Below are 21,153 nucleotides of genomic sequence, written 5' to 3'. Positions count from 1 at the left end.
AGAAAAGGTTTGCCAGTTCTGTTCTGGAGTCCTGAATGTGCCCACAAGCCTGACTTTGGAAGGACTTGGATAAGAAAGAGTTTGTTTACCCCTCGATATTAGTAATACCGCATCTCCTTTGCCCTGAAAACAGTGTCCGTGTAGCCCTAGATTTAAAGAGAAATCACGGAGAAAACCCACTTACATAGGATCCATAATCCACAGCCAGGGTCTGCAGGGCCCATGGGAGACCAAGGCCAATGAGGATATCAAACACGTTGCTCCCAATGGAGTTGGATACAGCCATGTCTCCCATGCCTGCGAGGATGAGAGGTCACTTGAGTTAGAAAGGAGATCTCAGGGTAGGACAGGGAACCCCAGAGGGACTCTCCCAACCCTTTGGTCTGATAGCCAGAGACTTAGCTGGTAGGTCTGCTAGCTCATTTGCTAGGTGATTCCCTTCCCAGGCCATCACCTGTATTTTCAACAGCATATGCATTTTTAGTAGAATGGAATGGAATATGACAAGAACAGAATAGAATGATATGCACATTCTAGTGAGTTGTTGACCTTTACTTCAAACATGACCACTGGCTAAATGGGAATGATTCCAAACACCAAATAGAGTTCCAAAGATTCTGAAACACCCTTCTAGAAAGGAATAAACTTGATAGTTCTGTTAAACCTCTCATGAGCTCACCAACCCATATATTTTAGTACCATCTCCCAACTGCTCTACCCTGTTCTCAATTCTTCTAAATAATTGAGTACTATTAAGAAAAAATAACGTGGAGTGCCGAGGTGGCTCAGTGGGTTGAGCATCTAACTCCTGAGTTTTGCTCAGGTCATGATCTCATGGTTTCATGAGTTCCAGCCCCACGTTGGACTCTGCCTGCTGACAGCGTGGAGCCTGCTTGGGATTCTCTGCCTTTCTCTCTCTCTGCCCCTCCCTCGCTCATGTTCTCTCTGTCTCTGTCTCTCTCTAAATGAATGAATAAATGAATGAATGAATGAATGAAATCAGCAAAATTTAGTGAGTACATCTAGAGGATACTATGCTAAGTGTTACAGCTGCACATTGTGTTTGTTGAAAACAAATGCCGTCTAGCACAAATCAGGCATATAAATTAGAGCGGTGCTAGGGAAGGGCATGGCCATCTGGAAGGGGCGTCCACCTGTAAGCTTGGTTTTGAAGGAGCGGAGGGTGGGCCATACACTGACGACTGACCTGTGGCAACCATCACTGTCAAGGGTACTGCAGCTGGGCAGACCTTAGGTCATGGAGTCTGTCTTCTCTAAGCCTCAGTTTCCCTAATCCATAAAATGGGCATATGATTTTCCCTACCCCATGGAGTTGTTTAAATTAAATAAGATAACAATACTTAAACTGCTTTGCTCAGTGTGTGGCACTCAGCCAAGGTTAGCTATATTACATTTATTACTATTTTTAATAATAGAAGAATGGTAATACAACCTTCAGAAGAGGTTCTGGGTGCTACCTAGAAAACATCTCTGCCTTTCTTTTTTTTTTTTTTTTTTTTTTTTTTTAATTTTTTTTTTTTTCAACGTTTATTTATTTTTGGGACAGAGAGAGACAGAGCATGAACGGGCGAGGGGCACAGAGAGAGGGAGACACAGAATCGGAAACAGGCTCCAGGCTCTGAGCCATCAGCCCAGAGCCCGACGCGGGGCTCGAACTCACGGACTGTGAGATCGTGACCTGGTTGAAGTCGGACGCTTAACCGACTGCGCCACCCAGGCGCCCCATCTCTGCCTTTCTTAAGGGTAGATCTTCTGGCTTATTTCCCTGTTCTATTGATGCCAGTTAGCTTTTTTTTTTTTTTAATTTTTTTTAATGTTTATTTATTTTTGAGACAGAGAGAGACAGAGCATGAATGGGGGAGGGTCAGAGAGTGAGGGAGACACAGAATCGGAAGCAGGCTCCAGGCTCTGAGCTGTCAGCACAGAGCCCGACGCGGGGCTCGAACTCACGGACCGTGAGATCATGACCTGAGCTGAAGTCAGACGCTTAACCGACTGCGCCACCCAGGCGCCCCGATGCCAGTTAGCTTTTTGACCAACACAGCACTGAAGTCACCCATCACCCTGGTAACTGCCATGTGGATCCCCCAAAGCTCTTCCTGCCCATAGGGAGGCCTTCCTTCCTCCCCTATCCCTGCCCCCATCTAACTGGAGGCCTCACCTTGTCTGGCCACGATGAGGCTGGCCATGCAGTCAGGCACACTGGTTCCAGCTGCCAGGAAGGTGATCCCCATGATGACATCAGGAATCCCCAGCGTGTATCCAATGATTGTGACCTGGATGAGGCAGGAAGAGGTGGTAAGCAGGGAGCCGGTGCCAGCCCGACCCACTTGTGGATCCTCTGCCTGACAAACAGAAAAAGTTGCAGTCTGGCTAGTCTGTCCCGGGAGCAATGCCTGCTCTCTGTATCAATGCAGAGGACCAAGAACATTTCATGGAGCAGACCAGGACTGCAGGTCAGGGGACCAGGGTGCGGTGATGAAGCCCAAGTTTTCCAACCAAAGACTGGTGTTTTATACATGTTCCTTTCAGGCGAGGCAGCCATCTCGAGATAGGAGAAACAGTTTCTGGGAAAAGGTGATATTGGGACAGAATATTTAACCTCAGACTGGTCCTGGGAAAGAAACCCAGAATGGATGACTGCCATCCTGTGCTGGGAATTTAGGTATCTGAGTGCCGAGCTGCACAACTGGAATTCACGAGAACTTAAAGCGTGGGAACAACAGCCACACTATACTCGCTTATGTTGATTGATGCAGTACTCAGACACCGTGCTAAGTGATGTTCATGAGTTTTAACTTGTTAAAGTTTCACACCAACCCTACAGGGTAGGTGCTAGATTACCTCCACTCTTCAGATGGGAAGCGGAGGCAATGCTCAAGGAACGCTGGGGACAGCCAGGCTCCTCTCCACAGGCAGCACCACCATTTGCATAGAAGGGGTTAAGCCAGAAGGCAGAAACAGGTGCTACCCAGGCAGTGCCTGCATTATGCAAATGTGCCCATTCTTGGCCCCTGATTTCCAGAGGGGGGAGGGGAAATAGGCAGGCAGTTGGAGAGGCTAGCTGTTGAGGGGCCAGTGGTAAAATGGAGGCAACTGGAAAAAGAAAGCATTTCCCGTGTGTTGACCTAAGGAGAGGTCCATCCACAGGAGCGGAGACGATTAGGTCATTTCACGATGCCACCTGAGCGCCTTCACTTTCCAGAAAATTAAGAGAAATGCAAACCATGCGCTGTAAGTAGCACGCTCTCTCTTCAGCTCTACCTGGCCTCTCAGCCCCACTGTAAGAGACACGTATCCCTGACTTGGCTCCAAAGGTCACGGTTGCTCCTTCCCCATCCAAAGGTTTGGGGGATGGTAAACCGCTGGGATACCTGACTTCTTCTTCCTCTCAAACCAGAAAATGCACTTGATGTCCATTCCGTGCAGGACTGATCTGGGGATGGCCTTGGGGCTCTCTGTCTCCCATTCTCCAGGGAGGAAAGTGAGATGCACTTGTTCCCAGGGACCTTTTGCGAAATGGAGCTGGCCAAGCTGTGTTTCTCCCTTTTTAACCCTCAGCTAGGTCCCTGCAGGGACCGGTTTGGCTCAGTGGCATTTGGCCTGGAACAGAGCTGGGGTTCCTGCTCTTGCTAGTGTCATTATTACCAGGTTTGCGGTTTTGTCTGGAGTTTGGGGAACCGATTCTCCAGGGAGCTGGGACCAAGTCTTGTATTTCTCCTTGTGTTCTCCCTTACTCTTGGCCATTTCTCAGAACTTCTTAGAACCTCCACCAGGGTGGAAGGAAGAAAACAGGAGGGGCAACTCCAGGTCTCTTGGTAGGCTTGCAGGTTGGTGGACCTGGGAAAACCAGCTAGCACCTGGAGGTTAGGAACACCAGAACTATTCCCCAAACTCGGAACAGAGACGGCACCCAATGAACATATCGAATAAAAACATCAATGAATCCTGCATGGGGGAGAAACCCTACAAGATGTGGGTTAGAAAAAAATTATCTGCAGGGGCGCCTGGGTGGCTCAGTCAGTTAAGCATCTGACTTCGGCTCAGGTCACAATCTCGCGGTTCGTGAGTTTGAGACCCACCTTGGGCTCTGTGCTAATAGCTCAGAGCCTGAAGCCTATTTCAGATTCTGTGTCTCCCTCTTTCTGCCCCTCCCTCTTGCCTGATCACACTCTGTCTCTGTCTCCCTCTCTCAAAAGTAAATAAACAAAAAAAAATTATCTGTTGATGTTAAAGGCAAGGGATAATTTGTGAGTTAACTGTGTCAGGTTTACAAATTTGCCATGATTTCCAAAATAATCTCTTCAGAACCTTTTTTTTTTTAGCCCTTGGATTTAAGGTTTATTTAGTTTTGAGACAGAGACAGAGAGAGAGTAAGCAGGGGAGGGGCAGAGAGAGAGGGAGACACAGAATCCAAAGCAGCCCCAGGCTCCGAGATGTCAGCCCAGAGCCCGACGTGGGGCTCAGACTCACGAAATGTGAGCTCATGACCCAAGCCGAAGTTGATGCCCAACCGGCTGAGACACCTAGGCGCCCCTAGATCTTGGGTTTAATTCTCCAGAATTTATATTACAGTTCTGTGCAATGTTTGAACCAGATTAATTTAGATCTGAGCAGTTTTGTCACAGCTTTTCATCTCTGCCTAACTCTGACTGGACTAGGTTTGCTCCCCAGTTAAAAAGCAGAGTTGTAAATGGGCAATGCACTCTGGATGGTTGTGTTGCCTTAAAATGGCTTCGGGGCAGAGGCTCTTGTGAGCCCTAGCCCCACAACCCATGCCAGTCCTTGAATCATTGTTTTAGCTTCAGAAAGGACCCTTGAGTGGTCTCCGGGTCTAATGACCTTATTTACTGGTTGACAGTAAACTGAGACTCAGTTAGGGGAAGTGACTGTGACGGAGGGAATTATTACTCCCTGATTCTTCATGCCTTTGCTTCACACCCTTTGCCTTGTGGCTCTGCTGTTCTTCTGGCTAGAGTAGGCAGAGTATATATTCCCTACTCCCGTTGATATTGGGCACAAGTCACCAGCCAAGGCCCTAGGAGGCACCTCATGTTTCCACCAGTCCTCTAGCATTCCAATGATCCATCATGAGAAGAACATTCCCCGGGTAGCCACAGGGTCCAAGGAAAATGAGCAAACCTATGGAGTAGACATGAAACCCACCCACAGCCTGAACCAAACATAATCATGCTGTAGCGGGAAGGAGAACTGCTCGGTCGGTCAGTGCCTGCTAAGAGGACTCAAACCACAGTCAACCTGTAGATATGTGAGCAGGAGGATAAATTCTTGTGATTCTAAACCACTGAGTTTAAGGATGGTTTGTTAGGCAGTTTCCTGAGGTAATGGCTGACTGATACAGTTACTGGGCTGAAACCCCACTCCCTATTCCCCTCTGATTGGAGCACATTTTTCCCTCTAAAGAGATCTAGCAATGCTGTGGGGTTCTGAGTCTACTCACCATCCACACCATCATGTAGGAGAAGGCTGCAATCCATAACGTGGAGGAAGCAAATGTCACCATGAACCACTTTTCCCAGCGCGGCTTGTTGCAGTTGGGTACCGTGAAGTATAAGACAAAACTCAGTGGCCAGGTGAATGCCCACTTCACTGTTTCCAGTTTCCCAGCTGGGAAAATAAAAAAGGCAGAAAGCACATTAGTTAGCTTCCTCTCTCTGTTTTACCAGCCCTCCATGCTGCTTGCCCCTGACATTTACAGCCTAATTGATGGCCTGGGAAATAAGCCTTATCACGTGTTCTTTACATAAAAGACACAAATGGCTTTCCACCAGCCATGAAACCTGACGTTCAAAACCCAGTCGAAAAAAAAAAAAAAGGTATCCACTGCTCACCTGCTAGTTAGGCACCCAAATGAGAGATATGTCACTTCTGAGCACACAGGGCTGGGAGGATGGTTTGGCAAATGGGGCCAGGTGGGAAAGGATGAGGATGATTCTCAGACACAAAGGGAGAGGAGTGTGTGGGGGTGGGGTGAAGGTGGGGGAGGGGAGCTAGGCAGACCACCAGTCTGCCTGGGGTCTCCTCTCCCCATGATTAGATAACACAATCTTACAATATTATAAAGTGTCAGTGGTCACAGCGCCATCTAGTGGAATTGCTCAATATTGTCTGTCAACTCACTGAAATCTTGAAAGATGGTTTGAAAGCTCTCAAAGTTGTCAAAACACTGCTTGGGGGTATCTCAAGCTGATATGAATTTGCAAATTAGTCATTGATTTCTGGCTTTCTAAATACCTGCTTTCAGGGATGAGGTGATGGATTGGCCAGTGATGACCTAATCCTATTATCTCTGTGTTGTCTGAGCTCTGTGTTTCAGGCATACCCATAAATGCTTATTTTGGTGACTCTATTTCCATGAGTTCCTTGTCGTCTCAGGTTTGACAACCATATCAGGTCTCATTTGGCCTTTATTACAATCCTGCTTAAGGGCTAATACCTCTGGTAAGAAATGCATTGTATATACTCCCTGCTCCAATGGAGATAAAAGAACATTTCCACCTTCCAGAAAGTTCCCTGAGTCTCTTTCCAGTCAATCCTCCACCCTCTGCCACCATAGATTAGTTTTTCCTGTTGTCCACCTTCAAATAAAGAAAATCACATGGTGCATGATTTTAGTCAACATGTTTTTTGAGATTCATTCGTGTGTCAGGAATTCATTCCGCTTAGATTGCTGTATAGTCTTATTATACACAACTTATTATCCATCCTCCTGTGGATGGGACTTTGGGGTTGTTGCCAGTTTTGAAGTATTACAACTAACGTGGCCATGAGCATTCCTGTATACTTTTTTTGGTGGGCATGTTTTTATCTCTTTGGTTGAAGACCCAGGAGTAGAACTGCTGAGTCACAGGGTGGGTGTTTTTTCTAACTTTGTTAGGAAACTGTTGAGAAGTCTTCCAAAAATGATCGTCCCATTTTATACTCCCACCAGAGTTAAGGAGGTATTTTTAAAATGACACTTTGAACAGTGATTAATAAACTGCTAAATGAAATTTATTTCATAATTTTATAGCGGTATCCAGCACTTTCCCAGTTCGCTGCTACAAGATGGGAACAAATGCCACAGACACCAGGGACTGTTTGGCTGGATTTCAAAGCAAGAAAGCTGTCGGGGGATTTTTGTGAGCATTTTTACAAATGCTGTAGAATCCAGAACATAGTCAGACCCTTGGATCCCAAAGGCATCCTGGAGTCCTGCGTGCTGCTAAATCCTGTGATGTAGGGATGTCAGTTACGCATCTCGGGCTCTGGGGACCCCCTCACTGGCCTTCCAGTCTTCCTGAGGCCCCTGCACAGACAGACTTGTCCAATTTAAATACACACACCCCATCAAAGTTATAAAGATATACACCAATGGGAAGGGGAATGACTGCCATCTGGCTCTTTGTCATCCTTCAGAAATTCTTCAGAAAATTAAACAAACAAAAAAAGAAATCGGAACTTATGACTGCAGGAGCTTAGAAAATGATATTAAGTAAAGCTGGAAGCAGTACATGTTAGGATCAATGAATTTTGAGTTTTCTTCTCTCAGCTGCTTTAGAAAGTTCTGACTTGACTCTGGTTAGGGCCTTATATCTAGAAAAGAGTCTTCTGTTTCATGATATAGATGCTTTCTGCGAGTTATGGCTCCACTGCAACAACAAACATACAGCAGAAATTCAATCAGTATGAGGAACCTGGGTGGCTCAGTCGGTTAAGCATCCGACTTCTGCTCAGGTCATGATCTTGTGGTTTGTGAGTTCGAGCCCTGCGTCGGGCTCTGTGCTGACAGCTCAGAGCCTGGAGCCTGCTTCGGATTCTGTGTCTCCCTCTCTCTCTGCCCCATCCACCACTCACGTTCTCTCTCTGTCTCTCAAAAATGAATAAACATTAAAAAAATTTTTTAAAATTCAATCAGTATAATCTGGAATGTAATGTAACAAATACAGCTCCTTCAGCAAACCAAGTGATACAGAAATGTGCTTTTTAAGTGATTTTGAGGAACTGCAGCAGCAAATAAGGAACATTCCTATATTTTGGTGTGTTCTTTTTCCTGTGGAAGTGTGTTTACCTACATTCACATATAAACGTTTCTATTTCTGTTAGTCAATGGTAAGGCTTTCTTCATGCAAGGATAAGAATATATGTTCAACTTATACTCTGCATAGGTGTATATGATTTACATATATGCCATATGAATTTAACCTCTATGTATATTATATGCACATATAAACACAGTGATGCATGTGCATATTTTAGCTAGCTTAAGTTTCCATTTCTAAATAAATAGGTAAAAATGGTTTCCTTTCCTCTCTGAGTCAACAGTATTTCTGGATATTTCCCCATCTTTTCTTCCATTGCTATGTGATCCAAAGAGAGTGCCCTGGGGACAGGTTTATTCCTTTATTTAACGAATATTCATTGAATGCTCCTCTGCCAGTGTGCACCAGGTGCTGCTTCAGGTTTTAAGGATACAGCCATGAATGAAGAAAACAAAACTCTCTGTGCATGAACCCGATGTACCAGTGATCATGTGATTTCTCGGAAGTCAGCCAGCAACTGAGAGATGAAGCCAGGGGACATGAAGCGGGGACTCTGAGCATTACAGTATCCCTTTGAGTGTGACTTGCCTCTAAAAAGCAAAGGACCTGTTCTTAAGTTATACTCCTTATTGAGTTTTTAAAGAAGCTTAATTCTATTGAGAAGAAAAAGTCATTGCTCATTATCATAGGCCTAGATTAAATATATCAATTTGTTCTAACTATACAGGCAATAAAAATGTTTTAGAATGGAAAATCTAGAAAAATTTAAACAATAATTCCACCTAGGATAAACATACTCATATTTCGGCATACTTCTATTCAGTCTTTTTTTCTGTGGAAGTATGTTTGCCTATGTAAACATTGCTATTTCTGACAGTCAATAGTAAGAATTTCTTCATGCAACAGATAGGAATATATGTGCAATTTACACGTATATATATGCACATACATATATACTGTGCATAGGTGTATATAAAAACATACATACGATATGAGCTTAGCCTATACACATATTATACGCACATATAAAAACAGGTATGTTAATATCTGTGCATATATCATATAAGTATAAAACAGTATACAAATGTATATGTTTGTTAGACGTATACATTATATCAACATGTGCACACTGAACATATATGCACATGCTTATATTCATGCATGCCCATGCATGTGCACATATATGCATATACAATGTATGTGTGCACATGTACATACATCATAGATATGCCTGTATTTACATACTTCTACATAATTTCTCATTTTTTTTAAAAAGTTTACTTATTATTGAGAGACACAGAGACACAGAACATGAGCAGGGGAGGAGCAGAGAGAGGGGGAGACACAGAACCTAAAGCAAGTTCCAGGCTCTGAGCTGTCAGCACAGAGCCCGACACGGGGCTTGAACCCACAAACTGTGAGATCATGACCTGAGCCGAAGTCAGTTGTCTAACCAACTGAGCCACCCAGGTGCCCCTCTACATAATTTCTTAAATACTAATTATACTCATTATAATCAAATTCTGGAGAGAAGAAAGCCCTACAGCTGTGACAGGAACAAAGACAGCCCATGACCCTGCAAGATTACAGTGAGAAGGAGAAATGTCCTCATTGTGTGGCCAGACCTTTTTCAGGCCAAAGGAACTTAGTGCAGAGGAACTGGATGTTCCTAGACTGAGTCCTCCCAGCTCCTCGAGTGGCCTCTGTTGGCCACTGCTTGAAGGGGTCTCCCTGCCCAAGGAAGGGCCTGCTGGACACTCAGATCAAAGTTCGTGAGTCCGGGAATGGGGTTTGGCCTCAGTTGGTGGAAAGGGACAGAGGATCATAATTGGACGAACCCACTCTCTGTTTCAAAGGCAGAACCTGGCTCTGAATGAGGCTCCCCTAAGGCTTAGGGGAGCTGTAAAGATCAGCCATGTGAGGGTGCCACTCCCTCACTGGCTCAGGTGTGGCCCACAGACAAGCGGCACCAGTGTCACCTGGGGGCTTGTTATAAATGCAGAATCTTGGGCCTCCCACCAGACCTTCGGAATCAGAGCCATTTTATCAAGGATGCCCAAGGTGAAGACCTTGGATTCCATTTCATGTCTTGGTAGCTCGGGCAGGGCGGGGGGAGGGGTGGGACCGGGGGGGGGCGGTGGGTAGGAAGGCCCAGGAATGAAGCAGAGATCCTGAGGAGTGGCAGGACCACGCAGAGCATCCTTTCTCCTCTCATGCCTGTGCTTCCAAAGGATGTGGAGGCCCCGAAGTGGGCTTCCTGAGCCCTTGTCTACAGCCACATCTCTTAATGTACGCAAGATGGATGATGTAGCTGGAAGCCCCAGGCCTCCTCATCTGCAACTAACCTGAGACGAGAAGGGAAGGTGAGCAACAGTTACAAGGTACCTTGAAACCTCAAGGGCTGGCCTGGCATTTATCCCATTCAGGTTAGAAACACAAACAAGTGATCCGAAGGGGGCCCCTTTGTCCTACTAAGTAACGAGGCTCAGTTGTGGAAGCCAGACATCTGGTGTCACACATGTATCTTTAGTGTGAGATAGAGGGGTGTACTTGGGGCTTCTGGGAGGCCGACATGGCCCCTTATAGAGCATTAATCAGTGAAAGACTTTAGCAAAACAGTTATTTTTAGAGCTTGGTTGTGGGCTGCCAGTGGTGAACTCTGAAAGCAAAGGCCAGGCTAGACAGAATTTGAGATGCAGGCCCCCAAGAGTCTATGCCCTGACTCTCAGAACCTGTGAAGGGGGGCTGAGCTACCAGTTCCATGATTATGCTATGCTATGTAGCAGAGCTGACCTCCTGACGGGGAGGTTATACAGTTGGGCCTGATCTAGGCCCCTCAAAATCTGAAGGGGAGGGCCAAGATATTAGAAGCGTGAGAAGCACCCAAAGCACCATTGCTAATTTGAAGAACACAGGCTTTCAAGGGCAGTGGGCAACCCCCAGCTGACAGCCAGCAAGGAAAGAGGACAGCCTTACAACCACAAGGAACCAGATTTTGCCAACAGTCTGGCTGTGTCTGGGAACAATTGTCCCCAGGGCTTCTGGGAAGGACTAAGTCCCGTCTGCACCTCTAATATGGCCTTTGGAGCCTCTGAAACCCAGCCACACTGTTTTAAGCCACTAAATTTGTGGTGATATGCAGCAATAGAAAATGGACATAAAAGTTCATAAGGGAGAAATAGAGGGGACTGGTCACTTCATCCTTAAAATGCTTTTGTACTGGCTGATAGGGAAGAAGGTTGCCAAGAAATATAGCCAAAGGTGGCAAAATGGGTAATGAGCCAGTATACTTTTTTTCAGTCAAGATAACCTTCTAACAAGTAATGATTTAACTCTGGCTGGGCAGTTGGGGACTTTGGGATATAGGATCTGAGTGAACAGTGTCTAGTTAATTTTGGTAAACATTTGATGAGGCTGAGATCTGAGGAGCCCTGAGGGGGCACAGGAGGGCAGCTCTGGTCCAAGTTCAACTTGATGTCCCCTCACATCTGAAAATAACACAGAACTCTGAGACTCCACACCCACATGCTACCATTAAATGGCCTTTCAAGTGGGTCAAGCAATACTTCCAGAATTCAGTCCTCCTGGAAATTCAAACATCCTGGAGAAGTTGCACACATTAATTAAGCCTCACAGATTTGACCAGGGCACTCTTTCCTAAAGCAGCCAGAAGTTTCTGGAATGTCTGGCAAATAGGTAGAATTCTTTGGGCTTGGTCCACTCATTCCAATAATGGGTGGGGTAGGAGGACAAGGTCTCTGGAATAGCCAAGTCATTGTTGGGTAGCAGTCAGGAGAGGACAACTGCCTTGGTGGCTGGGGTCCTGAAAACTATACATGCCTTGCCCCTCCCCTTCAAGGTACCAGGGAGGTTCCCGCTACCAGTGTGACTGTATGAGATTCAGCTGGGGATGGGATGCTTTTGCTAGGTCTGTATCTTGGTGGTATTTTAGGTCATGGGAAAGGAGAAACCTGCAGGGGGGTGGGTGAGGGGTAGGAAATGAGCAGAAGAACAAAAGCCAACTGGGAAGGCTGCACATGCTCCCCTAGACTGGCCTTGGCAGGACAGCTCCCCCAGCCAAATGTAACGGGATGGGTGAAAGTGGGTGAAGAGCTTCTTCCCTTGAGCACCAAGCTGTCTCCCCAACATGGGTTGTGAGAATTTCCTCCTTAGCACCAAAAGGTCCCACAGAGCAGCTAAGAGAAGATCTTTCTCCATGAAGTGTCGACAAATTTTGCATTTTGTCAAAGAACCCACATTTCAGCTAATGATCATGTGTCACCATCTTGTTCATCTCTGAACCCTCTAAAACAGAGTCTTGCCCATGGTAGAAGTTAATATAAATATTTCTATATTCATGTATAGAGACAGTTCTTTGAATTGGATGGCAAAAAGATCATCAAAGTCAAGGACATGTACTCAGTGCCCAAAAATAGCTCCCGATCCCAGCCCCACATAGGTCCTCTTACAGGGGAGGTCGAATGGTGTGTATGGTCCTTCATCATCATCTTCATCCTCCTCTTCCTCTTCATCATTCTCGTTGTTGTCATTGTCCTCATTCTCATTCTCTGTCTCGTTACCAGCCTCAGCAACAACATCATCCCTCCGAGTCCCATTCACACCTCTGTCTGGGCCACTGCTGGGCCCTGTCCCATTCTCCACGGTGTGCTTAATTGGGATTTTGATGGCCACCTCAGATTCTCCATTGGCGTAGGCCCTACTATTTATGAGTCTTTGCCTCTGGAAAGAGAAAGTCACATTCTTACCACAGTCATAGGGACTGTAGATCCTTACAACTAGGACACCAGCTATTAGGACCTTTTTTAGGCTGTGACAGGGAGATGCTTCCAGAAGACTCTTCAGTGAAGTCTTCAGGGATTCTTCAAAGTAATAAGCAACTCAGACAACCTCCTTCTGGGAGGAAGGATTCATATGTTATGACCCACAGGAGTTTGCAAATCCCTTTAGAGAAAATATCCTATTTCTCCAATGTGCCCTTCATTTCTGTCAGCGTTCTCAATTCCCTGGGCACTGCACTATTATCTTTCTTCTTTGGACTGTAGGAATCACTTGGTCCATATATGAGAAAGCCACAAAAATGTGTCTGGACTAGTGTATCAATATGGCTGCCACTCCAGAGAAAGGGTTACACAGGAGAATTCAGGTCAGAGACTTTACTTTAAAGTAAAGCAACCTTGAGTTAGCAACTGCTTCTGTGCAAGTTCACATCAAAGGGTTCTACCCATATGAAAGATGAAAAGAAAAAGGTAGGTAGAGGGGATAAGAAAGTTTTTCTATATGACTGGGAGCCTGATCATATCTTTCAACACGTGGACACGTGGAGAGAAGAGCAAGAAATAGGATGTACAGCTGGCTCCATCAGCAAAGATGTTGGGAAATATCTGAGGAATATTATTGTGTTCAATGTTGAGTTTGGTATTTCTGTTTTCAGACCAAGAAATGTCCTCCCCTTCCCAAAGTCTCCCACCCTGCTCAGAGGCTAACGCAGTGTTTCCCAGATACCTCATTGATCAACATGCGACTGGCCATGGAGAGCCGGGTCTTGGGGGGGAAGTGGCTGGTGATCATGATTCGAAGTCCAGCCTCAGAGAAAGAAAGCTGGTGAGGGTAGGCTGACAGCAGCTCATCTACCATGATCACTGACGCTTTGCGGTGGAAATTGGCTAGGGAAATTAAAAACACAAAGTAAAGAAAACATTGAGGCTAGGAGCAGGAAGGAGATATTAATTTAGACTTCTTTCCCTTCCTTTCCTCCCCTTTCCTCCCCTCCTCCTCCCTCCCTCCTATCTACTCATTTATCCATCCATCCATCCATCCATCCTCTCATCCACCCCTCTATCCTTCCTTTATCTACCCAATCGTCCATTTATCCATCCATCCATCTACCCACCTGCCCATCCTCCCATCTACCTTTCCTCCCTCCCTCCCTCCCTCCCTCCCTTCCTTCCTTCCTTTTTTCCTTCCTTGCATCCATCCAACCATCCAACCACCTGGCCATCTATCCAAGGAAGGCTGTAGTGGGCAAAATTTAGAGAAGAGTCAAACTCTTCTTTCCATAAGGCTCATTGATATAGCTTATTTGAAATGTCTTGAAACAATTTAAGCATCATTCATTGGCACAGTAAGAATGAGTGATAACCTAAGAGAGTTCTTCTGTGTCTTCAAAGGATTTTTTTCCCTGGGCACAGGAAAGATCCCAATAATATTTAGTAACCCTTTCTGCCTTTCAAATGTCAACAGTGTTCAATGTTCTGAGCTGTTAAAAGCTGCAGAACTGACTTTAATGTCTAGTGGAGGGCTTAGTGGAGAAACACGAACACTGCTGTAGCCCAGTCTATGAGTAGGGCTGACAAACAGGCGTAGGTGGCTGAGCTGGCCACATTACAGAGGCCCAAGGTCCAGTGGGACCCAAATTGGTGCACAAGATTTGCTGACAGGCCTGATAAAAAAGTTTCACCAAGGCCCAAGTTCCCTCTCCATGAACGTGCAATCCGAGCACACAGCTCACAGGTACCTGGACGTACACCCTCCTGGTCCTCACTCCTGTTTTCCAAGCCACTAAACCATCAAATGATCTCTGGAAACACTGACTAATAGGAGGTATCTCTTTTTGGTTCCCTAAGAGTATTCCTTTTATGGTTAAAAACTCTCCAGAAGAGATTAAATTCTGATGTGGGATGGCACGGAATACTCTAAAGTCTTTGGTTAAGCATAAGCAGAGAAGTGTGTCACATAATTGATTTTCAAATTCAAATAATTACCCACAGATTTCAAACTCAGACATATATTTGAAAATAACATAGATTTTCTAATTTCTTTTTTGTTTTTCCTACAAAGCAACCATATGGGACCAAGCAGAAATAAACCCACACATTTTTGGAGGAAGTTAAAAGAAATTAAATGAAAAACAAAACACATTCTAAGGCAAATGTAAATGACAATTTTCTATATTCCTCTAAGAAAGAATATTATTAGGGAGCACTATCTTAGTTCTTTTAGTATATCAACTGCTTAATGAGAATGAGAATCTATTGACTACAAAAATTACTTTGTAAAAAAAGGGGGAGGGAGTAATTTACCATGTCATTTTTCAGCTTGGAAACTGAGGTAATGTGGACTGAAAGTGAATTTGGATATAGTAATACACTAACAACAATTATCGCAAATGGAATATTTTACATATTTTATCTCCTCTACTCGTTAAAAGGTTATCCCCATTTGGGAGAAGAGAAAATCGAGGCCCACTTGCTTCATGGTTATACAGCCAATTTGTGACAGTCAATACCTCAAACCACCCTCTCTCCCCAGTCTTCTCTCCTATATGGTCCTGTCCTAATTCTCCCTCCCCCTTGTCACTCCCAGCAAATGTTTTGCTCAAGAACTTCAGGAAACTTTCCCAGGCAGCTCATCACCAGGTATGACTGCCCCAGGATGTAGCCAAAGGGAGGCGGGGGGGGGGGGGGGGACGGGGACCAGACCCTTCTCTCCTTTGGTCTGCTCTGGGACAGGCAGCATCCGGCCAACCCAGCCATGGCGCCCCAGGCAGCCTCCCAGTGCTCCTTCCTTGGACCCAGGCTCCACGCGGTTACCTTTCTTGAGTAGCACCACAGTTGCGTCACAATTGCTGCTGTCATCGATTTCTGCATTGTTGGCTAAGCCGTTGACCATGTTTCCAGTACCTTTCGTTCTCCTTTCGAAGCACTGATGGATGCAAGCGTTATATCTGAACAAAGTAATGAGCAGAAGGAGTCTGTCAGCATTTGCTGCTGCCCCATTTCCCATCCCCCATCCAGTGTTGTGCGCAGCTCCCAGTCTAGGTGTGTTATTGTCATTGTTATTATTTTGTCTTCCCGTTTTCCCTGCAGAAAATGCACCCTGTCCTATTTTCCAATTTAAGGATCTATGGTAAACGAAAATAAAACCAACATTACATAAATAAATAGAGACCCACTGCTTTCTTTGCAGCCTCTTCAAGGTCAATGGAGGCACCCCAGGATTGAGGTCCCCTGCTTGCAGTCTGTGTGTGGAAGGGTCGCCATGAGGCTCAGTGGGATGGGCAAGGTCTACCTTCTTTTGGCCGTGTCTCCAGGACCCACTGCTGCAGGGACCTGCTCAGTGGGGGGGAAGGAGGAAGGAGCAGGTGTCACATCCACGCTGCTACCCAGTGTGTCACAGGCTGGCTGGCACTCTAGGTCTCTGTCTGTGTTTGGTTTTCTAAAATCACAGGTTGGGATCCTGTGAATCCTGTGATCCTTGTTAATGCTGTATTAGGGCGCCTGGGTGGCTCAGTCGGTTAAGCATCCGATTTTGGCTCAGGTCATAATCTCATGGTTTGTGAGTTCAAGCCCCACCTTAGGCTCTGTGCGGACCGCTCAGAGCCTGGAGCCCGCTTCGGATTCTGTGTCTCCCTCTCTCACTTCCCCTCCCCTGCTCACTCTCTGCCCCCCCCTCAAAAATAAATAAACATAAAAAAAAAATTTAATGCTGTGCTATAATTCCAGGTCTGATGGGCTGCTGGCTTCATGGAAAAAATTCTGGGCTATGATCCTTAGAATGACTGAGTGAAAACATTGTGCAGTTCATCTTACATGTGTGTTAAAAAAGGAAGAAGCTTATTCAAATTCCTAGCACGTTTTTGGCAGGTAAATGTTCTGGTCCCTTTATCTTTAGTATTAGAAGACCTCACCCCCCTTACCAAAGAGGAATCCTAGAAAACTCTTGGGGAAAGGGAGGGGGCATTGTTCCCAGGGTGTTGTAGGCCACTGCTGCTTTTTGCCCCGCTCGAAGACCTAAAGGCCTTGGTGGCTTATTGGCCATGGGACAACCCACTGAGGTGTCTCTCCAGCTTGATCTCTGGCCTCCCAGAGGAACTGCAGCCAGGCATGGCAACTTTAAATTGCCAGCTGGCAGGCCACTCAAGCTGTATTTCCTCACACAAGCTTCTCTCCCATACCCTTTTTGCTGCTGCAGACAGGAGGCTCTGTGGAATACTCTTCGCTGAACCTATGCTTCAGTCAGAGCAGCACTGGGTGGCTGGGCCCACTGGGATATGACAGCTATCGTGGAATAGATGGAGGGACCCTCTGTGGCTGGACAGCCCCTTCCTGTACTCCCTGGGAGTTGCGGTTCACCCTCCATTGTGTGAGGGAGAGAACATAAAACTAGTCAAAGGTAATGGTGGTTTCTGTGAAAAGGGAACCGGGCAGGCCAATCCTAGAGCACTCTTTATAAGAGGTGGAGAACAGAACCAGAACATCACTATTTTGCAAACCTAAAGAAATGATGGAGCCAGATCCTGAGCATCAGTGGCTGCCAAAACCACAGACAGGAGACATCAATGTGCCTGTTGATGGCAGAATTCACCACCACTTGGGACACAGTCTACCTTGAACTGGATTGATGGCTGGCATACACGAAACACAGAGGTCAGAAGAACAGGATGCACCATAGTCCCGGATGTAACCAACAACTTCCAAACTGCAGGAGACTGTGTACTAATAATACAACTTTGTTGAAGAATAAATTGCAAGGAAAAAAAAAAAAACAGATGGGGGATTTGTAGATTAAAAGTTGGAGCAACTCGGGGCACCTGGGTGGCTCAGTTGATTAAGCACTTGATTTGGGCTCAGGTCATGATCTTGTGGTTTGTGAGTTTGAGCCCCGCATCAGGCTCTGTGCTGACAGCTCAGAGCCTGGAGCCTGCTTCAGATTCTGTGTCTCCCCCTCTCTCTGCCCCTCCCATGCTTATGCTCTGTCTCTCTCTGTCTCTAATAAATGAACATTAAAAAAAATTAAAAAGAAAAAAAGGGGCACGTGGGTGGCTCAGTTGATTGGGCGGTCGACTTCACCTCAGGTCATGATCTCATGATCTGTGAATTCGAGCCTTGTGTCTGGCTCTGTGCTGACAGCTCGGAGCCTGGAGCCTGCTTCAGATTCTGTGTCTCCCTCTCTCTCTGCCCCTCCCCTGTGCATACTCTATTTCTCTCTCTCTTTCTCTTTCTCTCTCTCTCTCTCAAAAAAAAAAAATAAACATCAAAAAAAAAATTTTAAGTTGAAACAACCAATTATAACAAGTGACATTTATTTGGATTCTGATTTTAAAAAGATTTATGAGATTAAAAGAAAAATGTAAGAAATAACATTCATGAGATCATTAAAAGTTTGAACACAGATTTGGTATTAAATACACTAAAGAAGTAGCACACACTTTCGGGTCTGATAATGACACGGTGGTTGTGTGAAAAGTGAGTCCTTTTAGAGATGTGTACTGAAATTTTTACAGATGAACTGGTATGCTGTCTGGGGCTTCAAATCATGTGGAGGGAAGGAAATGGATAGGGGTGTGGGCTGCTGGCCATCAGGGCTGGTGATGAGCATGGGGAGTTTGTTATACTATTCTGTTGGCTTTTGTAAATATTCAGAGTCTTCTTAATGAAAAGGTCTTCCCACTTTCTAAACTCAAGAAGAATATCTTGTCCTACTGATAGAGCTATGGGGGGAGAGGCAGTATTTCTGTCATCTTGACTCAGAATCCATAGATATACCAACTTGCAGTGCAACTGTATGTTAACACATTTATTTGGATTTGGATAACAAGGTAATAACGCTACATGTAGTATTGTTACGAGAGCTTTCCTGGAACCAGATATCGGTTAATAAATTAACTATGCTGTCACATTTCATCCTTACAAACAACCTTTGTGGTAGGAGGCATTATGAATCCTGTTTTGGAAGAGAAGAAACAGATTCAAGATGGCTGAATGACTTGGCCGAGGTCTTACTGCTGTGACCAGACAGAGCTGAACGTGACACCCTTGTTCTCAACCACCAAACTACACTGCCTCACCTGGGGGCCAAATCCCCAAAAGGAACCCAGATATACAGAAATCAGTCCTCACTAAGGCCAAGTATGTCTCATGCTCCCTTAAGATCTTTGTCTACTTGGCCAAACTAAAATTGCTTTTTGACCTTCACACAGAATTTTTAAAGTCATCCACCCAGGAGGCAGCTGACAACTCTAATATATGCTGTTTTTAACTGATGCTACTCAGTTTTATATTTTTAATTGAATGTTTTACATTTTGTGCCTTCACCCTGAAGCTATTTTATTGTGGAGCGTGCAATTTTATAAATCAGATTTTATAAAACCTAATGATTAAAGCCTCTGATTGTGGATGGGGATGGCTAAAGAGCAGAGATTTCAATTTAGAATTTGGGACCAGAATTTATGCAGAAAATTCTGTGAGCACAGTAGCTGCCATTCCCCATTTTATTTGTATCCTGCTGGTTTGAGCAGCTGGAAGGTTGGTAAAGTTGAGGCATCAGCAGAAACACACCTCATTAGCTTTCACACTGGGCATAGTTTGGGGCCGAGGAGAGAAATTGTTCACAGTGTTATCTTAATGTACACAAGCCCTGCCAGCAACTCATGGGCTTTACGATGGTTCAGTAGAGGGGTGCAGTGGTCACACTATGCATGCTAGCAAAATTCCTCAACCTTCCTTCCCTTTAGACCTGCTCTGCTGTGAGCCTTCCTTATTCTGTGAAGCCCCTAGTGAATGCACAATGGGACAAACTGTCATCTAAATTCAGATTCAAAACCCAAGATCAACGTTGGGCACAGAGTAGTAACTCAGTCAATTCTTCTGGAATAACTGACTGATTCACCTTTTCAAAGGGGAAGAAAAGGACGCTTGACTCTTTGGGAACTCGAACTTAGAGCCTCAAAAAGTTAAAAAAAAAAAAAGGCAGTGAAATAATCAATTTAAAAAACACTGAAGAAGATGTGTGCATTATTGAGGCCTCCTCATAGTGGCCCTGATTCCCTAATGGTTTTGCTATTTAAGAGAAAGAGGAGCAAGATTCTTTCAAAGACTTTTCTTCTGAGGTCTAGAAACTCTGGAAGGCCTGTGGGCCAACTCTGGTTTTTGGGGGAGCCCATTTAATCGGTATTTTTAAATGGAAGGTGATGAGTCGTAAAAGCACCTGATTCTTTGTCAGTTACCCCATGGTAACTCCATACCAGGATACACTAGAAATATGCTCTTCTAGTAACAAGACCCGGGTATCAGGACAGCTCCAGAGGTGAAGGCTGGACGCCATATTGAGTGGACTGACGGCAGATCGCTTACAGCCCACACTGAACATCAGCTAAGCCTGTTCGTACCTTTACTCTTAATGTGACGTTTGCCAATGGCCAGACTGATTTCTCCAAACACATCTCTCAGACACTAGTGGCCAGAATTAATTTTTGTCAGACCTCAACAGGAAAGACAACTTGGCAGGTCAAATTCTAGACTGCTACCTGATGTGTCCAAACTGGAAATTTCTGAACGTGTTCTACTTTCATGCCCCCTGAGAAGTAGCCACATATGCTGGGGGAAGTATGGGTTAATTTAGAATGAAAGAAACAGTTCCCAGGGGGTCCAGCAGCTGCAGCATGAAGTGTCTCTGCATTATTTATAAACTCCTCATCTCAATGGTACTTGGCAAAAAGATGAACCAGCAGGTTCACAGCTTTACCTTAGAGTAAGGGAAACACCAGCAATTTAATTCTTTTTTTTTTTTTTTAATTTTTTTTTTTTTCAACGTTTATTTATTTTTGGGACAGAGAGAGACAGAGCATGAATGGGGGAGGGGCAGAGAGAGAGGGACCAGCAATTTAATTCTTGATACAAAGAGTAAGCCACCCAAACTCCAGGGAAAAAAGAACGTATGAAGTGGTGGTTTTAAAATACATCTGCAAATTCTTTGACGCTCCTCCTTTTAAAAGGTGAAGCAGATCCCTTGAGTGTGGGCTAGACTTACTTCTAATAAATAGAATATGGCAGAAGTGACAGTGTATGACTAGTGAGACCAGATTATAAAAGGCACTGGGGCCCTTCTAGCTCTCTCTCTTGACTCACCTGTTCCCTTGTTGTGGAGACACTCAACCAACCCCAAGGAGAGGCCTATGTGTTGAGAAACAGAGGACTCCAGCCAACAGACAGTATCAGCTCGCCAATACTGCAAGGGCGCCATTTTGCATTCCCAGTTAAGTAGGTGATGGCCACCCCAGCCAACCTCTTAA

The 21,153-nt window shown here is 45.2% G+C and overlaps 1 protein-coding gene across 2 annotated transcripts in view; it reads right to left on the bottom strand.

The window, feature by feature from the left end:
• SLC24A3 (solute carrier family 24 member 3) overlaps nucleotides 1-21,153 on the bottom strand; it is a 486,110-nt gene that overhangs the window by 27,048 nt on the left and 437,909 nt on the right. The window contains exons 10-15 of one of the 2 annotated variants that reach the window (XM_040447821.1): nucleotides 15,674-15,807; nucleotides 13,587-13,747; nucleotides 12,533-12,803; nucleotides 5,483-5,649; nucleotides 2,183-2,297; nucleotides 185-297 (exon numbers count right to left, since the gene is read on the bottom strand). In XM_040447821.1, the coding sequence (XP_040303755.1) occupies nucleotides 185-297; nucleotides 2,183-2,297; nucleotides 5,483-5,649; nucleotides 12,533-12,803; nucleotides 13,587-13,747; nucleotides 15,674-15,807 (961 nt within the window). The remainder of the gene's footprint in view (nucleotides 1-184; nucleotides 298-2,182; nucleotides 2,298-5,482; nucleotides 5,650-12,532; nucleotides 12,804-13,586; nucleotides 13,748-15,673; nucleotides 15,808-21,153) is intronic. The other variant, XM_040447820.1, reaches the window with a different exon arrangement.

The sequence above is a fragment of the Herpailurus yagouaroundi genome, unplaced genomic scaffold (assembly GCF_014898765.1).
Source record: "Herpailurus yagouaroundi ecotype Mexico unplaced genomic scaffold, PumYag 196, whole genome shotgun sequence".
NCBI classification, from domain to species: domain Eukaryota; kingdom Metazoa; phylum Chordata; class Mammalia; order Carnivora; family Felidae; genus Herpailurus; species Herpailurus yagouaroundi.
The sequence above is the reverse complement of the archived record's forward strand: the minus strand, read 5'-3'. Positions and strand labels throughout refer to the sequence as shown.